The sequence below is a fragment of the Pelophylax lessonae genome, assembly GCF_965119305.1.
Source record: "Pelophylax lessonae genome assembly, chromosome: 1".
NCBI classification, from domain to species: domain Eukaryota; kingdom Metazoa; phylum Chordata; class Amphibia; order Anura; family Ranidae; genus Pelophylax; species Pelophylax lessonae.
This window is the reverse complement of record NC_138768.1, coordinates 704,533,781-704,550,658: the sequence shown is the minus strand read 5'-3', so window position 1 is coordinate 704,550,658 and position 16,878 is coordinate 704,533,781. Positions and strand designations below refer to the sequence as shown.

The 16,878-nt window shown below is 41.7% G+C and overlaps 1 protein-coding gene across 2 annotated transcripts in view; it reads left to right on the top strand.

Annotated features, from left to right (window-relative positions):
• The window catches only part of GPM6A (glycoprotein M6A), a 445,719-nt gene that overhangs the window by 360,917 nt on the left and 67,924 nt on the right, over positions 1 to 16,878 (top strand). For both annotated transcript variants that reach the window (XM_082265960.1, XM_082265959.1), the window contains exon 3: positions 15,309 to 15,465. In XM_082265960.1, coding sequence (XP_082122086.1) covers positions 15,309 to 15,465 — 157 coding nt within the window. The remainder of the gene's footprint in view (positions 1 to 15,308; positions 15,466 to 16,878) is intronic.

Below are 16,878 nucleotides of genomic sequence, written 5' to 3'. Positions count from 1 at the left end.
ATATATCCTCTGACAGATTACAGCTTTAATACAGACATTTTCATCCCTACATAGTTACATACTGTACATAGTTAGTCTGGTTGAAAAAAGACAAGTCCATCCAGCTCAACCCACAGAGGAAAAACAAAACACACAAATAAAAAACCTCCATCCATTCACACAATCCTATGCCCATAGTTAATTCCAGAGGAAGGCAAAAAAAACAATAAAGCATGATCCAATTAGCTCCAGCGGGGGAAAGAAATTCCTGCCTGATCCCCAAAGAGGCAATCGGATATTCCGTAGATCATCTTTACCTATAATTATTGGTATCCAGTTATATTTTGTGTATTTAGGAAAGAATCTATGCCTTTTTTTTTTTTAACAATCTACTGAGCTAGTCAGAACCAGCTCTTGAGGGAGTCTATTCTACATTTTCACAGCTCTTACTGTGAAGAAGACTTTACATATTTGGAAGTTACATTTATTTTCTTCCAGACGTAAAGTATTTACCCTTGTCCTCTGTGATGACCTTTAAGTCAATAACTCTACACCAAGTTAACTATACAGACTGCTTATGTATTTATACATGGTGATTATATCCCCCCTCCTCTTCTCAAGAGAGAATAAATTCGGTTCAGCTAATCTTTCCTCATAGCTGAGCTCCTCCATTCCTCTTATCAGTTTGGTTGCACTTCTCTGCACTTTCTCCAGTATCCTTTTTATGAACTGGTGTAAAAAACTGAACTGCATAATCTAGATGAGGTCGTACTAATGATTTGTACAGGGGCAAAAGTTTGTCTCTCTGCAGTTCATACTTCTTTAAAAACAGGAAAGTATTTTGCATTGCTTTGGACACCGCTGCTTGACATTGCATCATTGCATGCTATTATTAAACATGTGATCTACCAGAAATACCAAATCCTTCTCTGCCATTGATTCACCCAGTTGTACTCCCCCCTAGTATGTATCATGTGTGCATATTTTTAGCCCCCAATGCATAACTTTACATTTATTAACATTAAACCTCATTTTCCACACAGTCACTCAAACATTACATTGAGGTCAGCCTGTAAGTTGGAGACAACCTGTAAGAATGCTATTCCACTGCATAGCTTGTTGTCATTTACAAAGACTGCAATTATTCTTTTAATCCCAGACTCCACAGTATATCATTTATAAATACACTGCTCAAAAAAATTAGTAAGTAAGTAAAGCTTTGAAAACACATCAGATCTCAAAAGGAAAAATATCATGCTGGATATCTATACTGGTATGGACTGGGTAATGTGGTAGGCCACATCGTTTGATGGAAATGAAAATGATCAACCTACAGAGGGCTGCATTCAAAGACACCCCGAAAATCACAGTGAAAAAATGATGCAGCAGGCTAGTTCATTTTGCTGAAATTTCATTGCAGCAACTCAAAATGGTACGCCTGACAACATTGAGGCATGCTCCTAATGAGACGATGGATGGTGTTCTGGGGTATTTCCTCCCAGATCTGGACCGGGGCATCACTGAGCTCATAAACAGACTGAGGTGCAACCTGGCTGCATCGGATGGACCGAAACATAATGTATCAGAGGTGTTCTATTGAAATTAGGTCAGGTGAGCGTGGGGGCCATTCAATGGTATCAATTCCATCATCCTCTAGGAACAGGCTGCACACTCTTGATACATGGGGCCGGGCAAAGGGGACTGCAACAGCTGTCCCTGAGCTTGTTCCACTAATGCGAAGTGCTACTCCCCCCATCCGAGCGTGAGGGGATGGAATGGCGTCGGAATCGATCCCCAGCGTCCCTATATGTTAGATGCACACGCGTTTCATGGTGACATCATGCACTGCTGCGGCACCGCACGCCGCGCTGTATCACATCCTATCTCCACGATGACAACATCCGGATACCAGAGCACGGCCATATTGAAGACAAAAGCCTTTACTTACTATTAATATATTTGCAGAATTTTTATAAGGTTTGTCCTACTCTCTTTTGCAAGCTGTCATTCGTTTTGAGTTTTTGCAGCCTTGAATTCCTTTTTACATATTCTGTCATATTCTTTGTAATGTCCAGGACTCAAAAATGCCACACCTCCTCCCCTACACCTGCTTCTCAACAAAAGTCGAATCCTGAATTGCCAGTCCTACAGGACGCAGACACAGATGAAAATGAAGAGAGTGTAGCACTACTCCCTTGGGAGCTGCTGGTTATGGGTTCCCCTGGGTTACCATTAGCAATAACATGACAGTTCAACATTTTCCCAAGTGTTTTAGCTCAGTCAGGAAACAGTCCAGTAGCTTTGGTTTTTGTGTTTTTATTGAGAACTTGGGTAGGAGAATGGAATGGGTGGGATACTCCAACTTATATAACTATGCACAATCTGCTGGGGCGCCTACATATTGCTGAAGGCAGCAAGGCCGCTGCTTCACCTTGGCAATAGTGATGAAGTAGTGATAAATGGACCGCTTTAGATAAGCTGTACTGTACTGCAGAACACACTTCAGGGCCCTTCCTGGCACCCCCTTTTGTTCCTATTCTTCAGAGCTTTGTACTTGGCACCCCCTTTACTGTCATAATCTCGGTGTGAGCTAGCTCCTTGATCCCCTGACTTCACTGGAGTGGTCCCCCCTCCTGGGACAGACCCTTTGGCAGGTCCCTCAGTACTCACGGACACTCTTTTTCCCAAGAGACTCTACCAGCAGCTCCACCGTCAGCACTCTGGATCCTCTGTAGCTCAGCTCCACACGTTCACTAGGCCGACTGCCTAAGACCACTTTCCCCACATTCAAGGAGTGGACAACTGGGAAGCAGATTACCTTAACCGCCATCACCTGGATCAAGAGGAGTGGGCCCTTCATCCAGATGTCTTCAATTTGATATGCCAGAAATGTGAGATTCTAGATGTGGACACCCTAGCCTTTAGATTCGACAACAGACTGCTTCTTTGTTTCCAGAACCAGGAATTCTCTAGCTCTAGCCTCAGAAGATTTTCCCCTGGCCTCAGCTAAGTCTAATGTATGCCTTCCCTCCAGTGCAAACTCTACTTCGTCTACTCACAAAAATAGAGCAAGACAGGAAAATGGGGATTCTAAATGCACCAACCTGGTCCAGAGGAACCTAGAATACAGACACAATCTGACTTTTAGCAGATAACCCCTGACCTCTTCCCAACAACCCAAATCTGCAAGCTCAAGGACCTCTTTTCTATCCTGCTTCTCAGTCTCTGGCTTTAACAGCATGACTGTTGAAACCCAAGGGTAGAGGGATCTCTAAGTTTGTGATTACAACCTTGCTAAATACAAGATAAGCTTCTTCCAGGAAGATATATTATTACAGCTGGAAATATTTTTTTTGGTAGGTTTGAAAAAAGGCACTTCAATCCCATAAATTACTCTTTACCTAACATTCTGGCCTTCCTACAGTCAGGTCTTGACCAAAACTTGGCCTTAACTACTCCTAAAGATCAGACCCTTAGCCATTCTCTTTCAAAGGCAGCTGGTTTTGGACTCCCTTATAAAAACCTTTCTTCAGGGTGTATCTTGTATTAGGCTCATCTTGCAACACCCTTTGCCGTCTTGGGATCCCAACTTGGTTCTTTTTACCCGGCAGAAACCACCCTTTGAACCTAACAGGTATATCACCCTAGAAGATCTCATGCAAGACAGCCTTTTTGGTTGCTATCATGTTGTTCAGACATGTTTCTGAATTTGTGGCCCTTTCCTGTAAAAAAACCTTTCCTCATTTTTCACGATGACAAAGGTTGTCCTATGCCCAAGGCCATCCTTTCTTCCAAAAGCGGTCTCAGCATTCCACCTCAATGAGGACATTGTTCCCCCATTCTTATGTCCTGCTTCTAAGCATCCTAAGGAAATCTCTTTACATTGCCTGGCGGTAGTCAGAGCCATTATACCTATAGTATACCATAAGGCTATTGTTCCAATAGGACAGACGGTTTCCCTCTTTGTCCTGTTCTCCAGACCTTGCAAAGTCCCCCCACTGCACAAAATCTGATTGTAAGTCTCCTCCACCTTCTACATGACAATTTCACCAGATTCCTAGGTGTTTTCATCTCAGCACCAAGCCTCAGTAGTTCAGCACCATCTGTTTTTTTATTCATACTTTTTCAAAGTTTAACCCTGTTGATGTCTCTGAAGTTAGGTCTTTTGACCCTTGCTGTTGGGCATGTTGGCACAGTTCTGTGTGCCTCACTGTTGTCAACCTTTCGTATTCATTGCTTGGGGGCTGTTTCGTATGAATATTCTGCCTGTGTCCTGTATTGTATGATCAAGATTCGAGAAATTTCGACAGTATAGGACACAGACTATGCTCCCTTCCATTCCTTGGTTTACGCTCCATCACTTGCTACAAAACTGAGGGCTCACAGAGTGAAGTAGGATTATTGTAGAAGTGCCTTGAAAGTGTGTCCTCCAAAACTTTGTAAGTGTCCAATCACCTGAAACTACACATCTGTAACCCATGGTGTATGAATATTCTGCCTGTGCCCTGTACTGTACTCCAAGATGTGGAATTTACAGGAAAGTCTAAAGTATTTTTCTTTTTTGTTTTGATTTAGGTATATAAAAGAAAGGGTAAATATCCTTTTAATTTCCTTTTGCTGCATATTTTCATGTGACAACACGAAATGAGGGGAACATAGTACACGGGGGCTGGAAGGCACAGACAACAGTATAATTCACACAGGTTATAACTTATTTTGCTTGCTTTCTATGTTCCCTCGCAACTCCATTCTCATTGGCTTACCTTTAAATAGGCTATCTCCCCTTCAGTCCATGATGAACGCTGCTGCTAGGCTCATCCACCTTACAAACCCCTCGATGTCTGCTACCCCTTTTTGCCAATCCCTCCATTGGCTGCCACTCAACCTACAAATTAAATTCAAGTTACTAACCATAGCTTACAAAGCCATCCATAACTTGATACCCAGCTACATCACTAACCTGGTCTCAAAATACCAAACAAATCATTCTCTTCGTTCCTCCCAGGACCTCCTGCTCTCTAGCTCCCTTGTCATCTCTTCCCATGTCCGCCTCCAGGACTTCTCCCAAACCTCTCCCATCCTCTGGAATGCTCTACCCCAATCTGTCCGACTATCTCCTACTTTGTCCACTTTAAGACAATCCCTGAAAACACATCTCTTCATAGAAGCCTATCTAGCAACTACCTGACAACTGTACTTTTATTTTCTCCATCAGGCCATCCCCACATTTATTACCTCTTGTATCTTTTGACACTCCCTCTTAGATTGTAAGCTCTAACGAGCAGGTCCCACTGATTCCTACTGTATTGAAGTGTATTGTATTTCTACTGTCTACCCTTAAGTTGTAATGCACTGCGTAAACTGTCGGCGCTATATAAATCCTGTATAATAATAATGTTCCCATTGCAGAGATTTTTAATCACTTAGGCTGGCAATATGCACATCACATTTTAGCTTCTTCGTGCTGAATCGGCCCAAATTTGCACTGTGGTTGGCCCTGTCCACAACACCCAGATCGACAAAAGTCATTTTTTAAACTACATTTGTCAAGGAATCCAGGTGGAAATATGTTGGGTAAATAATAGGAGATGTGTCCATCCGTTAACATGGATAGAGGAATCTTTTGGATATCTTTTGTTCAGCTGGCCTGTAGGTGTGTGGCCAGCTGTATTATTCTTCTGATCACATCCTCATAGATCTCACCCCCCACACTATATAAAACAAAAACAGTTTGGCTGGATTTGGGCTTTAAGATTTCATAGTTTATTATTTATCATCAAAATTGGTATTGATTTTCTATCACATTGTTGCTTATAAGTGTTAAAAAATAATTAAAAGGTTTCTAAATCTGTAATAACCATATTGACAAAGAAAATGTGGCATTACGTGCCATATGGTTACTTGGGATTAGTCTAAGGCTACTTCTAACCAAATGTTTATAAAGTTAACACAAATTGTAAAGTACAAGTGTAAAGTGCAAAAGTACAAAGAAGGAAACCTAATATAGCATGGATACTACTTCCTATTTGCACCTGTAGGTATTTTGAGCAAGAAGAGTAGTAGGTACTTTATATTAGGTGCACTACTTTAATATCTAACCCTAAAACATATGAGTTATTAGCATGCCTTTCTGCCACAATACATAAATAATGGTTTATGATAGTTTTATATTGTGATTCTTAGCTGAGCTAAGTTTCAGACCACAGTTTGAGTAAAGCTTTGCATGGTAAAGAATATAAAAAAAAATGAGAATGTAAATTTGGTGGCATGGTGCTCATGTTTAGCATTATAATAGCAGCAGTTTGTATTTAGAGTAAGCAGGCTAGAAGCCATGTTGGGTGGGGCACATAGATATACACTGTGCAAAGCACTAAAATTATGAGCTATTTATTTGTATAAATACAGTTATAAAAAGTTATCCACTGCTCCCAAATGTTATCATGTCCAATGAGCTACAGACTAAACAAATCACAAAAACAGCTATAAAATCAGTTTATACTCTATGAAATATATATATTTTTACATGTTCTTTCTGTTTCTATCTTAGCTGTCACACTTGATTATTTTGTTTGTCTAAAACCGTTGTCATTTTATGATGTATGCCCTTAATCTTGAGCCCATCATGAAAGAAGTGTAGCCAGGGTAATTGTCTTCAGGCTCAGTAGGGAAGGAGGTTACAAACTCATTTTCAGACAAGTGCCGCAAATATAATTCTGACTTCCTGAAAGAAACAAAAAGCTTAACTATATTACATTGTCACTTTGTATTTGTTTTGTTCTTGTTTTTTTGTCTCATTTTCCTTTGTATGTGTATGCAAATTTTTGTAAGGTAAATGTATCCCGTATTTCTAAGCATGGAGTGCAGTTGTGAGCTTTTGCATTTTTACACACTTAATAAAATTGTGTAGTAACAAAAAAAGTAGCACTTAAACAAAGAAAATGCCTTTATCCTTTAATTGTGGTCTTTCCAATGTCCATAGCAACTGTGTGTTAAAATGTGAGGCAATATGAATAGGCGTGTTGACTGTATATTTTTCTTGGAAAATCTTTAAATTTAACCAGGAATGTCCAAGCTTTTTATTAACAGTGGCATCCAGATCTTTACAATAGTACAGTTAATGTGGCTTAGGTATCAAAGAAGTATGGGAGCTACCATGAATTAAGCATATTTTAGCCATAATCCTAAGTATGTTGTAGATGGGTGACAGAAAAAAACTACTTATCTGAATACCTATTCCAGGCCAGTTACTCAGATACCATTGAAGTCAAAGTATCAGAATAGCAGTCAGGGAACTAGAATTACCAAATAGGAGCTCAGCCTAAAGGAGATTCCTAAGCCAGGTAAAGATGCCCAATATCCTGAATCATAGAGGCCCATCTCCATTTTTAATGCAGACATAACAATCTTAGCTTGGGCACTAGCTAACAGACTTACAAAATATGTATTGAAACTTACTCATAGGGAGGAGGACTTGGGCTCATTAATGGATGAACTCTGGGAACAAGCTTTATCATCACTCCCTCTGGTGTCTTTAACACCAACGTGAAGACTCACCCAGCACTTTATCTTCCACAGAGTTTATCACACCCCTTCCAAATTGCATAGATGCAACCGTAAAGACATGGATCAGTGTCCTAGATGTGATAGAGGTCCAGTAGACTTTATTCAAATAATATGGAGGTGCCTGAAATCCCAGAGATATTGGCAAGAGATAATATCTCTTACATCCTCTGTTTACCATGTTGACTTACCAATAGAACCTAAAACATGCCTTTGAAGATCCTAATGTGCCTGTTGAGGCGATGGCCCCTATTGTTTGACTGCTCTACACACAACAATGGATGTCTCCTAGCCCTTCCAAGGTATCAGAGTTGAAAATTCAAGTTAACATCAACATTGTCACAAGTTAGCCTGTAGTTTGTTTGTATCTCTTACCTCCTTCCTGCTAATCCTCACATGTGGTGTTTTGGTTCTCTGTTCTCCTATGGACGTCGCCTGCTCCACTGTGGGTTATATCCTTTTCCTGTCTATTACTTCCTGGGTCACCTCCCTGTGTGCTTCCCTATATATACATATGCTCAGTGCACTGTTCCTTGCTTGAGCAACATCACTGTTCTCTGAGCTCCCATCCGTGTAGCCCTTGGCTATTGTATCTGATTTCCTGTGTACCGACCCGGCTTCGTTGCTCCGTCTATGTTCGTCTGCTGCCTGTCCTGACCTCGGCTTGTCTTTTGGATATCCTTATAGTCTCCTGTTTACTCTGCACACACCAGTGGTCTCCACATCCTCAGCTGGGCCTACCTGGGGGCCGCTACCTGGTTCCAGTCTGCTGCAAGTCCATCCCCACCATCAGGGGCCCTGGTGAAGAAGCAGGCTGGGGCTTAGACTCCGCACCCTGGGGAATCCTGAGCTGGGGATCTATAAGGGCTCACTACCACAGACTCACTGACAGTTTGCTCAAGCCATGAGCTCCTCGGAGACACCGCAGCCACTTCTGGATCAACTTCAGAGTTTGGCGCAGAGAGTTGATGTTCAGCAGGCTTATCAAGAACAGATTATGCAGTGTCTGCAAGCACTTTCCTCCCATCTGGAGCAGCTGCAGATTGTGCCTACTCCCTCTCCCTCCATTCCAACTCCTGTGTCCGCCCCTGTCGCTTCTGCTTCTGCAGTCCCTCCAGCAGAGGTCAGTCCTGCAAAACTCCAGCTGCCTCCACTACCTCGCTTCTCTGGGGACCCCAAAGCTTGTCGGGGCTTCATAAATCAGTGCTCAATCCACTTTGAGCTAGCGGGCCATTACTTTCCTACTGATCGTTCCAAGGTGGAGTACATGATTTCACTCCTGTTGGGACCAGCTTTGGCTTGGGCCTCGCTGCTGTGGGAGCGTCAAGATCCTACCGTTTCCAGTCTCTCTGCCTTCCTACGAGCTTTCCGTAACACCTTTGATGTGCCTGGCAGGGCTCATCTGCTTCTGGAGCTCTTCTTCGTCTAGGCAATATGACTGTTGGTCAATATGCAGTTCAGTTTCGCACCTTGGCTTCGGAACTGGCATGGAACAATGAGGCTCTTACTGCAACCTTTTGGCAAGGTCTTGCGGATCGTATTAAGGATTAACTAGCTGGCAGAACTATACCCACCACCTTGGATGGCTGGATTTCCCTTAGCATCCAAATCGATGTCCGCTTCCAGGAGCGAGATCTGGAAAGGACTGCGTCACGTCACCCCTAGTGGGTCACTTCGCTCCTGTTGTCCAGAACATTCTTGAACAACCCATCTCTCCCGCAGTATTAGCTTCTGAAGAACCCATGCAGAGAAGCCAAACACCACATGTGAAGATTAGCAGCAAGGAGGTAAGAGATAAAAACAAACTACAGGCTAACTTGTGACAAACATATCACAGGAAAAAATAATATATCAGCAAAAAATTGCATTAGAAAAATTGAAAAAATTGAAAACTTTTTGAACCTTTGGTTAGCAATACCCAGATTAGCTCCATTCCATCTGACTGCAAACGAGGTACACTTTATGAGGCTAGAGTTTGTACAATTACAGTCCTAATATCAACACACTGGAGCCAGCATACTATGCTCCAAGCTAATAAAAGAAGAAATGGACACAGGTCCACCTATAAGGCAGCCAGTAAACTTGAATGGAAACAGACACTTGTAAGTCTATTGTAATCTCACCTGTATGTACCGATCTGTACATTTATCTTGCCCTCCATCTCTCCTTTTCAGTCCCTTGCCACCATCTCGATTTCCCTTCCCCTCTCTAAAACTTTTTTACAGGCCTTTTCAGAGGGCACTGTGGAGTGGAGCAGAGAAGGACAAGAGCTGGGTGGGGATAAACAGAGTTAGGTTGGGGACGCATGCATTCTATATACTTCAGTAGAGCTGAGGGCACTGCAAGGGGGTGTTCAGGATACCAACTGCTGGGTTTATTGTTGTACATGAAGTTAGGCATCTAGAGCTCTTCAAAAGGTAACTTTTGAGGAGGCAGTGGAAGTAGATAGGACAAGTCAAAGAGAAAAAGAAAAAAGTAAAAGAAAAGAAAACCGATGCATCAACCACATCTTAGGATTCACAAGCTGCAATATAATATGTTTTTGGTTTTTGCGAGGACCACTAATCAAATGCCACTTGTTAACCCCTCGCTGTCCAATCTCACTCATTCCCATTGGTCCAACTTTTTCTCTCTTCAGGATATTAAAAGGACCCCTCTGCTGCCTGGTCATTGGGATTTGTTCACATCAGACAGGGATTTCTCGGAGGGGGGTTACATTTATCCTGGAGTTTTGCTTTCTTTCTTGTGGAATGCAGCTCTTTATTTGTACCAGTTATCTTTAGTTGATACAACTGTATAAAGGGCTCATGCACACAGGACGTTTTTACAGCTGCTGTTAAGGGCATCTGACTTTTTTTTTTTTTTACTGCCTGTAAATGCCCCTCCATGTTAGCCTATGTTTCCATGCACACATACATTTTCAGAGGCGTTTGGAGGCATAAGTGTTTAGGGGCAGTAGAAAAAAAATGACAGCGCCCAGGAGGAGAGGCTGTTAAGCTATAAAAATGCAAAGGGCTAAATGCTGCTAAATCACTATAACAAGCTTTTAGCTGCTTTTGGCGTTTTTAGGCGTTTTTACATTGTAGGGAGTGTTTTTAAAAATGCTCAAAAACGCTAACGCCAAAAAATGCGCATAAACACTCATAGGCGCTAGTCAAAAACACAGCTAAAAGTGCGTTTTTACAGCTGCTTTTTCCGGGCAGCAGCGCTGGGATTTTTTACATGTCCTGTGTGCACGAGCCCTAAAACCTAAATTACAATGATGATGATAATAATAATATATAATATATATATATATATATATATATATATATATATATATATATATATATATATATTTTTATATATATAAATATATATATATATATATATACAGTGGGTACGGAAAGTATTCAGACCCCCTTAAATTTTTCACTCTTTGTTATATTGCAGCCATTTGCTAAAATCATTTAAGTTCATTCTTCTTCCTCATGAATGTACACATAGCACCCCATACTGACAGAAAAACACAGAATTGTTGACATTGTTGCAGATTTATTAAAAAAGAAAAACTGAAATATCACATGGTCCTAAGTATTCAGACCCTTTGCTCAGTATTTAGTAGAAGCCCCCTTTTGATCTAATACAGCCAGGAGTCTTTTTGGGAAAGATGCAACAAGTCTTTCACACCTGGATTTGGGGATCCTCTGCCATTCCTCCTTGCAGATCCTCTCCAGTTCTGTCAGGTTGGATGGTAAACGTTGGTGGACAGCCATTTTTAGGTCTCTCCAGAGATGCTCAATTGGGTTTAAGTCAGGGCTCTGGCTGGGCCATTCAAGAACAGTCACGGAGTTGTTGTGAAGCCACTACTTCGTTATTTTAGCTGTGTGCTTAGGGTCATTGTCTTGTTGGAAGGTAAACCTTCGGCCCAGTCTGAGGTCCAGAGCACTCTGGAGAAGGTTTTTGTCCAGGATATCCCTGTACTTGGCCGCATTCATCTTTCCCTCGATTGCAACCAGTCGTCCTGTCCCTGCAGCTGAAAAACATCCCCACAGCATGATGCTGCCACCACCATGCTTCACTGTGGGGACTGTATTGGACAGGTGATGAGCAGTGCCTGGTTTTCTCCACACATACCGCTTACAATTAAGGCCAAAATTTTCTATTTTGGTCTCATCAGACCAGAGAATCTTATTTCTCACCATCTTGGAGTCCTTCAGGTGTTTTTTAGCAAACTCCATGCGGGCTTTCATGTGTCTTACACTGAGGAGAGGCTTCCGTCGGGCCACTCTGCCATAAAGCCCCGACTGGTGGAGGGCTGCAGTGATGGTTGACTTTCTACAACTTTCTCCCATCTCCTGACTGCATCTCTGGAGCTCAGCCACAGTGATCTTTGGGTTCTTCTTTACCTCTCTCACCAAGGCTCTTCTCCCCCGATAGCTCAGTTTGGCCGGACGGCCAGCTCTAGGAAGGGTTCTGGTCGTCCCAAACGTCTTCCATTTGAGGATTATGGAGGCCACTGTGCTCTTAGGAACCTTAAGTGCTCTGACATGCATTGTGATCTGGAAGGTCTTATATAGACAGGTGTGTGGCTTTCCTAATCAAGTCCAATCAGTATAATCAAACACAGCTGGACTCAAATGAAGGTGTAGAACCATCTCAAGGATGATCAGAAGAAATGGAAAGCACCTGAGTTAAATATATGAGTGTCACAGCAAAGGGTCTGAATACTTAGGACCATGTGATATTTCAGTTTTTCTTTTTTAATAAATCGGCAACAATGTCAACAATTCTGTGTTTTTCTGTCAGTATGGGGTGCTATGTGTACATTCATGAGGAAGAAGAATGAACTTAAATGATTTTAGCAAATGGCTGCAATATAACAAAGAGTGAAAAATTTAAGGGGGTCTGAATACTTTCAGTACCCACTGTATATATATATATATATATATATATATAGATATATATATATATTTTTTTTTATATAATTATATAATATATAATTATATAATATATATAATAAGATATTATTGAACTAATGTGGAAAATTGTGACTAGCACATTACATGATCAACACGTTGCCTTTCTTTTCCATTTGTCATTCTAATCACTGGTCTACAGACTTCTGATTAACACAACCATGCTATTTGCATTTATATCGCTATTATTGGCTCCATAACAAAATGTGTTTACAAAGTCGCTTGTATGATGGATTTTTTTGCTTCCCAGGGATTGTAAATCCAGATTATAAACTAATCAGTCTTTAGCCGAAAATAACAGGAGACAAAAACGGTACTATAACATCGATGATGTAGATGTACATTCACTAAAAATATGATTCATTGTTCAGGTGTGTGGTCCCTTGAAGAGGTTTCAAGGCAGCATATATTTAAGAGGGTGTATTTGAAAATGGAAAGATAGACTAAAAACAGCTTATAGTTTTGTTTGTCATCAGATAAATGTTGACCAAAAACTACAGTCGCCACGGGTTTTGTCTCCAACATAAATTCATTCTGATTAATCACTATTTGAAAACACTTCTGGTGATGAATTTCACAGAAAAGGAGCAATAGATATCATTTTGTAATAAAAATGTTTTGTCTAATACACTAGAAAAAAGGAATCCCTGATCCAATTTAACACTTAAATCATCCAAAAAATGTAATAAAGAACATGTGACCGCTGTACAGGAGATGTTTTTCAGTCCCTTTCACAGGCATACAGAGGAGGGTATAAAGCCTTGTCATGGCTTCAGCTTCTGTATGAACAGTGTGAAAAACAAGCTTCTGCAAATCCTAGTTCAGCCCATTAGTCAGCTTTCTTGAAGCCTTTAAAGCAGGGATCCTCAAACTACGGCCCTCCAGCTGTTGCGGAACTACACATCCCATGAGGCATTGTAAAACTCAGACATTCACAGACATGACTAGGCATGATGGGAATTGTAGTTCCTGAACAACGGGAGGGCCATAGCTTGAAGACTCCTGCTTTAAAGTATCATTCAGCTGCAGTATGTGGAGGGTAGGCACAGATACTAAAGACGGCGCTGACTGTCACTTTAAGCAAGCTGCCAGAAAGCTTAAGCACTAGTGATGAGTTTGAATTTAGGATTGGGTGCAGTCTCAACACAAATTCCTATAAACCCAGAAGTTGCCTGTGGTTTCTGGGTAAATGAGCTATGGATGGGTGATCCCCAGTAGCTGACATACACAAAGGGACAGGGATGCTTGTGACATCATTGACCTAATATGGCACATTATCATATTAGGTCTAACGTAAATGACTCCTATTAAGATCCATGTTTACCATCCCCATACTAAAAATAAAGCTTTCTTTAAAGGCTGTAACAAAGCTGACAGCAACAAACATTGTGAACAGACGTCAATGTCAAGACCATGTATAATTATATAACGAGGAGAGAAAAATCTCTTCTTTTTTTTTTCCCAAACTTACATCCAAAACTAAATGCAGAAAAACTTTATATGCAACCAACTGCTTAACTGCTTTCTGTCTGGCCAATGCATATAAACGGCCAGACAGGAGCAGTGTTGATGCAGGTGGATGTAGCTGTAAGTCGCTCACAATTGGTGACTCGTGAGTCACCCAGTGATAGTTGTGTCCCCCGTACACAGTGGCTACATGACTGGGTACAGGACCAATGAAATGATTCCTATACCATATGATTGCTGTGTTCAATCACATTGTAAACATTGAAAGTGAAAGTAAACATTGGTTCGTTCTCCTCCGACAGAGGTTGTCTGTGAGGGGATAGAGAACCATTACAGTAGTCTGTGAGTGTTCTCTGCATGTCGCACTGCATATACACACACAGACAATAGTGCCAGCCAGCCCACACTGTCCCTAATCACTACCCTCAGTGTAATGCAAATAAACAATGCAACCCAGCCCCCTGCCACCTGTTACACCTGTCCCAGTGTCACCAGTTCTTCCAATAACATCACTAGCTACACCACCAGTAAGTGTCACCAGAACATTGCCGCCAGTTCCTGATCGAAGTGACACCAGACTGCCATACGCCATACCAGCATCCCGATCACCACCATACCCCATACCAGTCTTATGGACACACAGAGCCTGCTCGAGAGGGAGCATGTACGAATATCTACAGAGCAATAGGCTTGCTATTGGGGCACTGGGCAGGGGGACCTGCCAGAAGTGCCGACGGGGGATCCAAGAAGAGGAGGAGTGGGACTGCTCTATGCAAAACTATTGCACAGAGCAATTAGGTATAACACGTTTGTTATTTTAAAGAAAAAAAATAAAATTGGAGCCTTTAGAATTACTTTATAGCTTGCCAAAAGCTTTAAAAATGCTTAATAAAAGTGTGGTGTATATACTGCTCCAATTTGAAGCCCATGTAAACAAGGCTTTAACAAGCACAAGGCAGACAAGGCCTTGTGATGTTCTCTAGTACTAAGTGAACCTTTTGGAGAAGGATTCAGAAGCACTTTTATAATATTGTGTGCTAAATAACTCTAGATTTGTATAATATGGTTTATGTAGTGCTTCCCACCATCTTCTTTCTTAGGTTTTCAAATACAACATTGTTACATGACCTCATTTGTCTAAATATGAAAATCCTATTGGCATGTGTTTCATATCCTGGGCTGATAATTATCACTGAACTGCTTTGTACCTGATTCCTCATTTTCATCCCTGAAGAGTTAAAGTTTTTGAAAAACATTGCCCATAATAATCATCCTGTTTACTTTGATGGATTTAGGGACTACCTTTATTTAGCTTACTATTGTTCCCTTCCTTTTTATTTTCAGGATTGATATCTTTAAATATGTCATCTATGGTATAGCAGCTGCATTCTTTGTCTATGGAATTTTACTGATGGTGGAAGGATTCTTCACAACCGGAGCCATTAAGGATCTCTATGGGGATTTCAAAATCACAACTTGTGGCCGATGTGTGAGCGCATGGGTATGTTTATCCTTTTTTTTTGTGCACATGAGTGTTACCAGAAGAAGAATTCAATGACCAGACAGGTTTTTGTATAGTTTACACCAGAGGGGTAACTAGAACCTTCAGGGCCCCGGTGCAAGAAACCATGAAGGGACCCCTGGGCTCTTCCCACTGATCCGGGGCCCTTTACTCTCATTGTGGGGCCCTTTATTACGGTCCCACAGCGGGACCCTTTCACAAGTTCTGCAGTGGGCCCCGTTCCTGCCATCTTGGGGCCTCCCAACAGTGGTGAAATGCCAGGGCCCGGTCGCAAGTGTGACCTTTGCAATCCTGGAAGTTCACCCACTGATGTCAGTAGTTTTTATTTTTTGGTATTTTAATTGTATTATTTATCATATTATTTTTTTACAATGTCGCTGACTATGACTCTGTCCATTTAGAAAAGGAAGGAGCTGGTAAATTACATATTTACCAACCACTTCCTGGTTCTCTATTGTGACAAATCCCCTGCAGCAGCCGGCAGGAGAAGGAAGGGAGCACATTGGGTGGGGGCACCACTGTAGGGGGGGGGGGACCAGGGGTGCACACAGGGGCCCAGAGACAGCAGAACACAAGTGAACTGGAAAGGAGGAGTGGCGGGGCTGCATACAGAGGAACCAATCTCCTCCATTTTCCTCCTGCAGCTACAGGAGGAAAAAGGAGGACAGTGATTTCTCTACATGCTGCTCCCCCCCGCCGCCCCTCCTATCCATGTGTACAGGGGAGCCACACAGGCCCCCTGGAACATGGGGCCCGATTACAATTGCAACCCCTGTAGTTATGCCCCTGGTTTACACAATATAGATTATTACTTAAAGTGATCTTAAACGATCACCTTAAACGATCACCCATTCCGTTTAGGGTTGAAATGAAAGGCAAACATTTGACTATAGATTAAAAAAATAAAATAAATAATTATAAATACCTTTTTTTCCCCTTTTTTATAAGTGATCACATTTCCTCTGTGCCCTCTGTTCTCTGCTGCAAAAGAGCTGGGGGGAGAAGAAGCAACAGCACACCGATCTTCCCTGTAAATGGCTGTGCAGGAGAGGGCGTTTCAGGACAAGTCTGATCATTGGAATCATTGGAGAAGAGCAAACTGTGTTCCCAGTATAGCTAGGGAACAGACCACGGTGAGCTCTTCTGCCCAGCTTTTAATAGGAAAGCAGAGGGACTGGCAGGTACACCAGAGATTTCACACAAAGCAAGCAATACGAAGAGAACAGGAGCAATTCAGAATTTACAGCAGGCACATATCAGGAATTTGAAATGCTGGGGTAACAAACTCTTTCTTTAAAGGTATATTCCAGAGACAATTGAAAGTTAAAGCTGTGACTTAATCAAACTGTGTATAAAATGGCTCTCTGTAAAAAAAAGATAGTAATTTCTTTC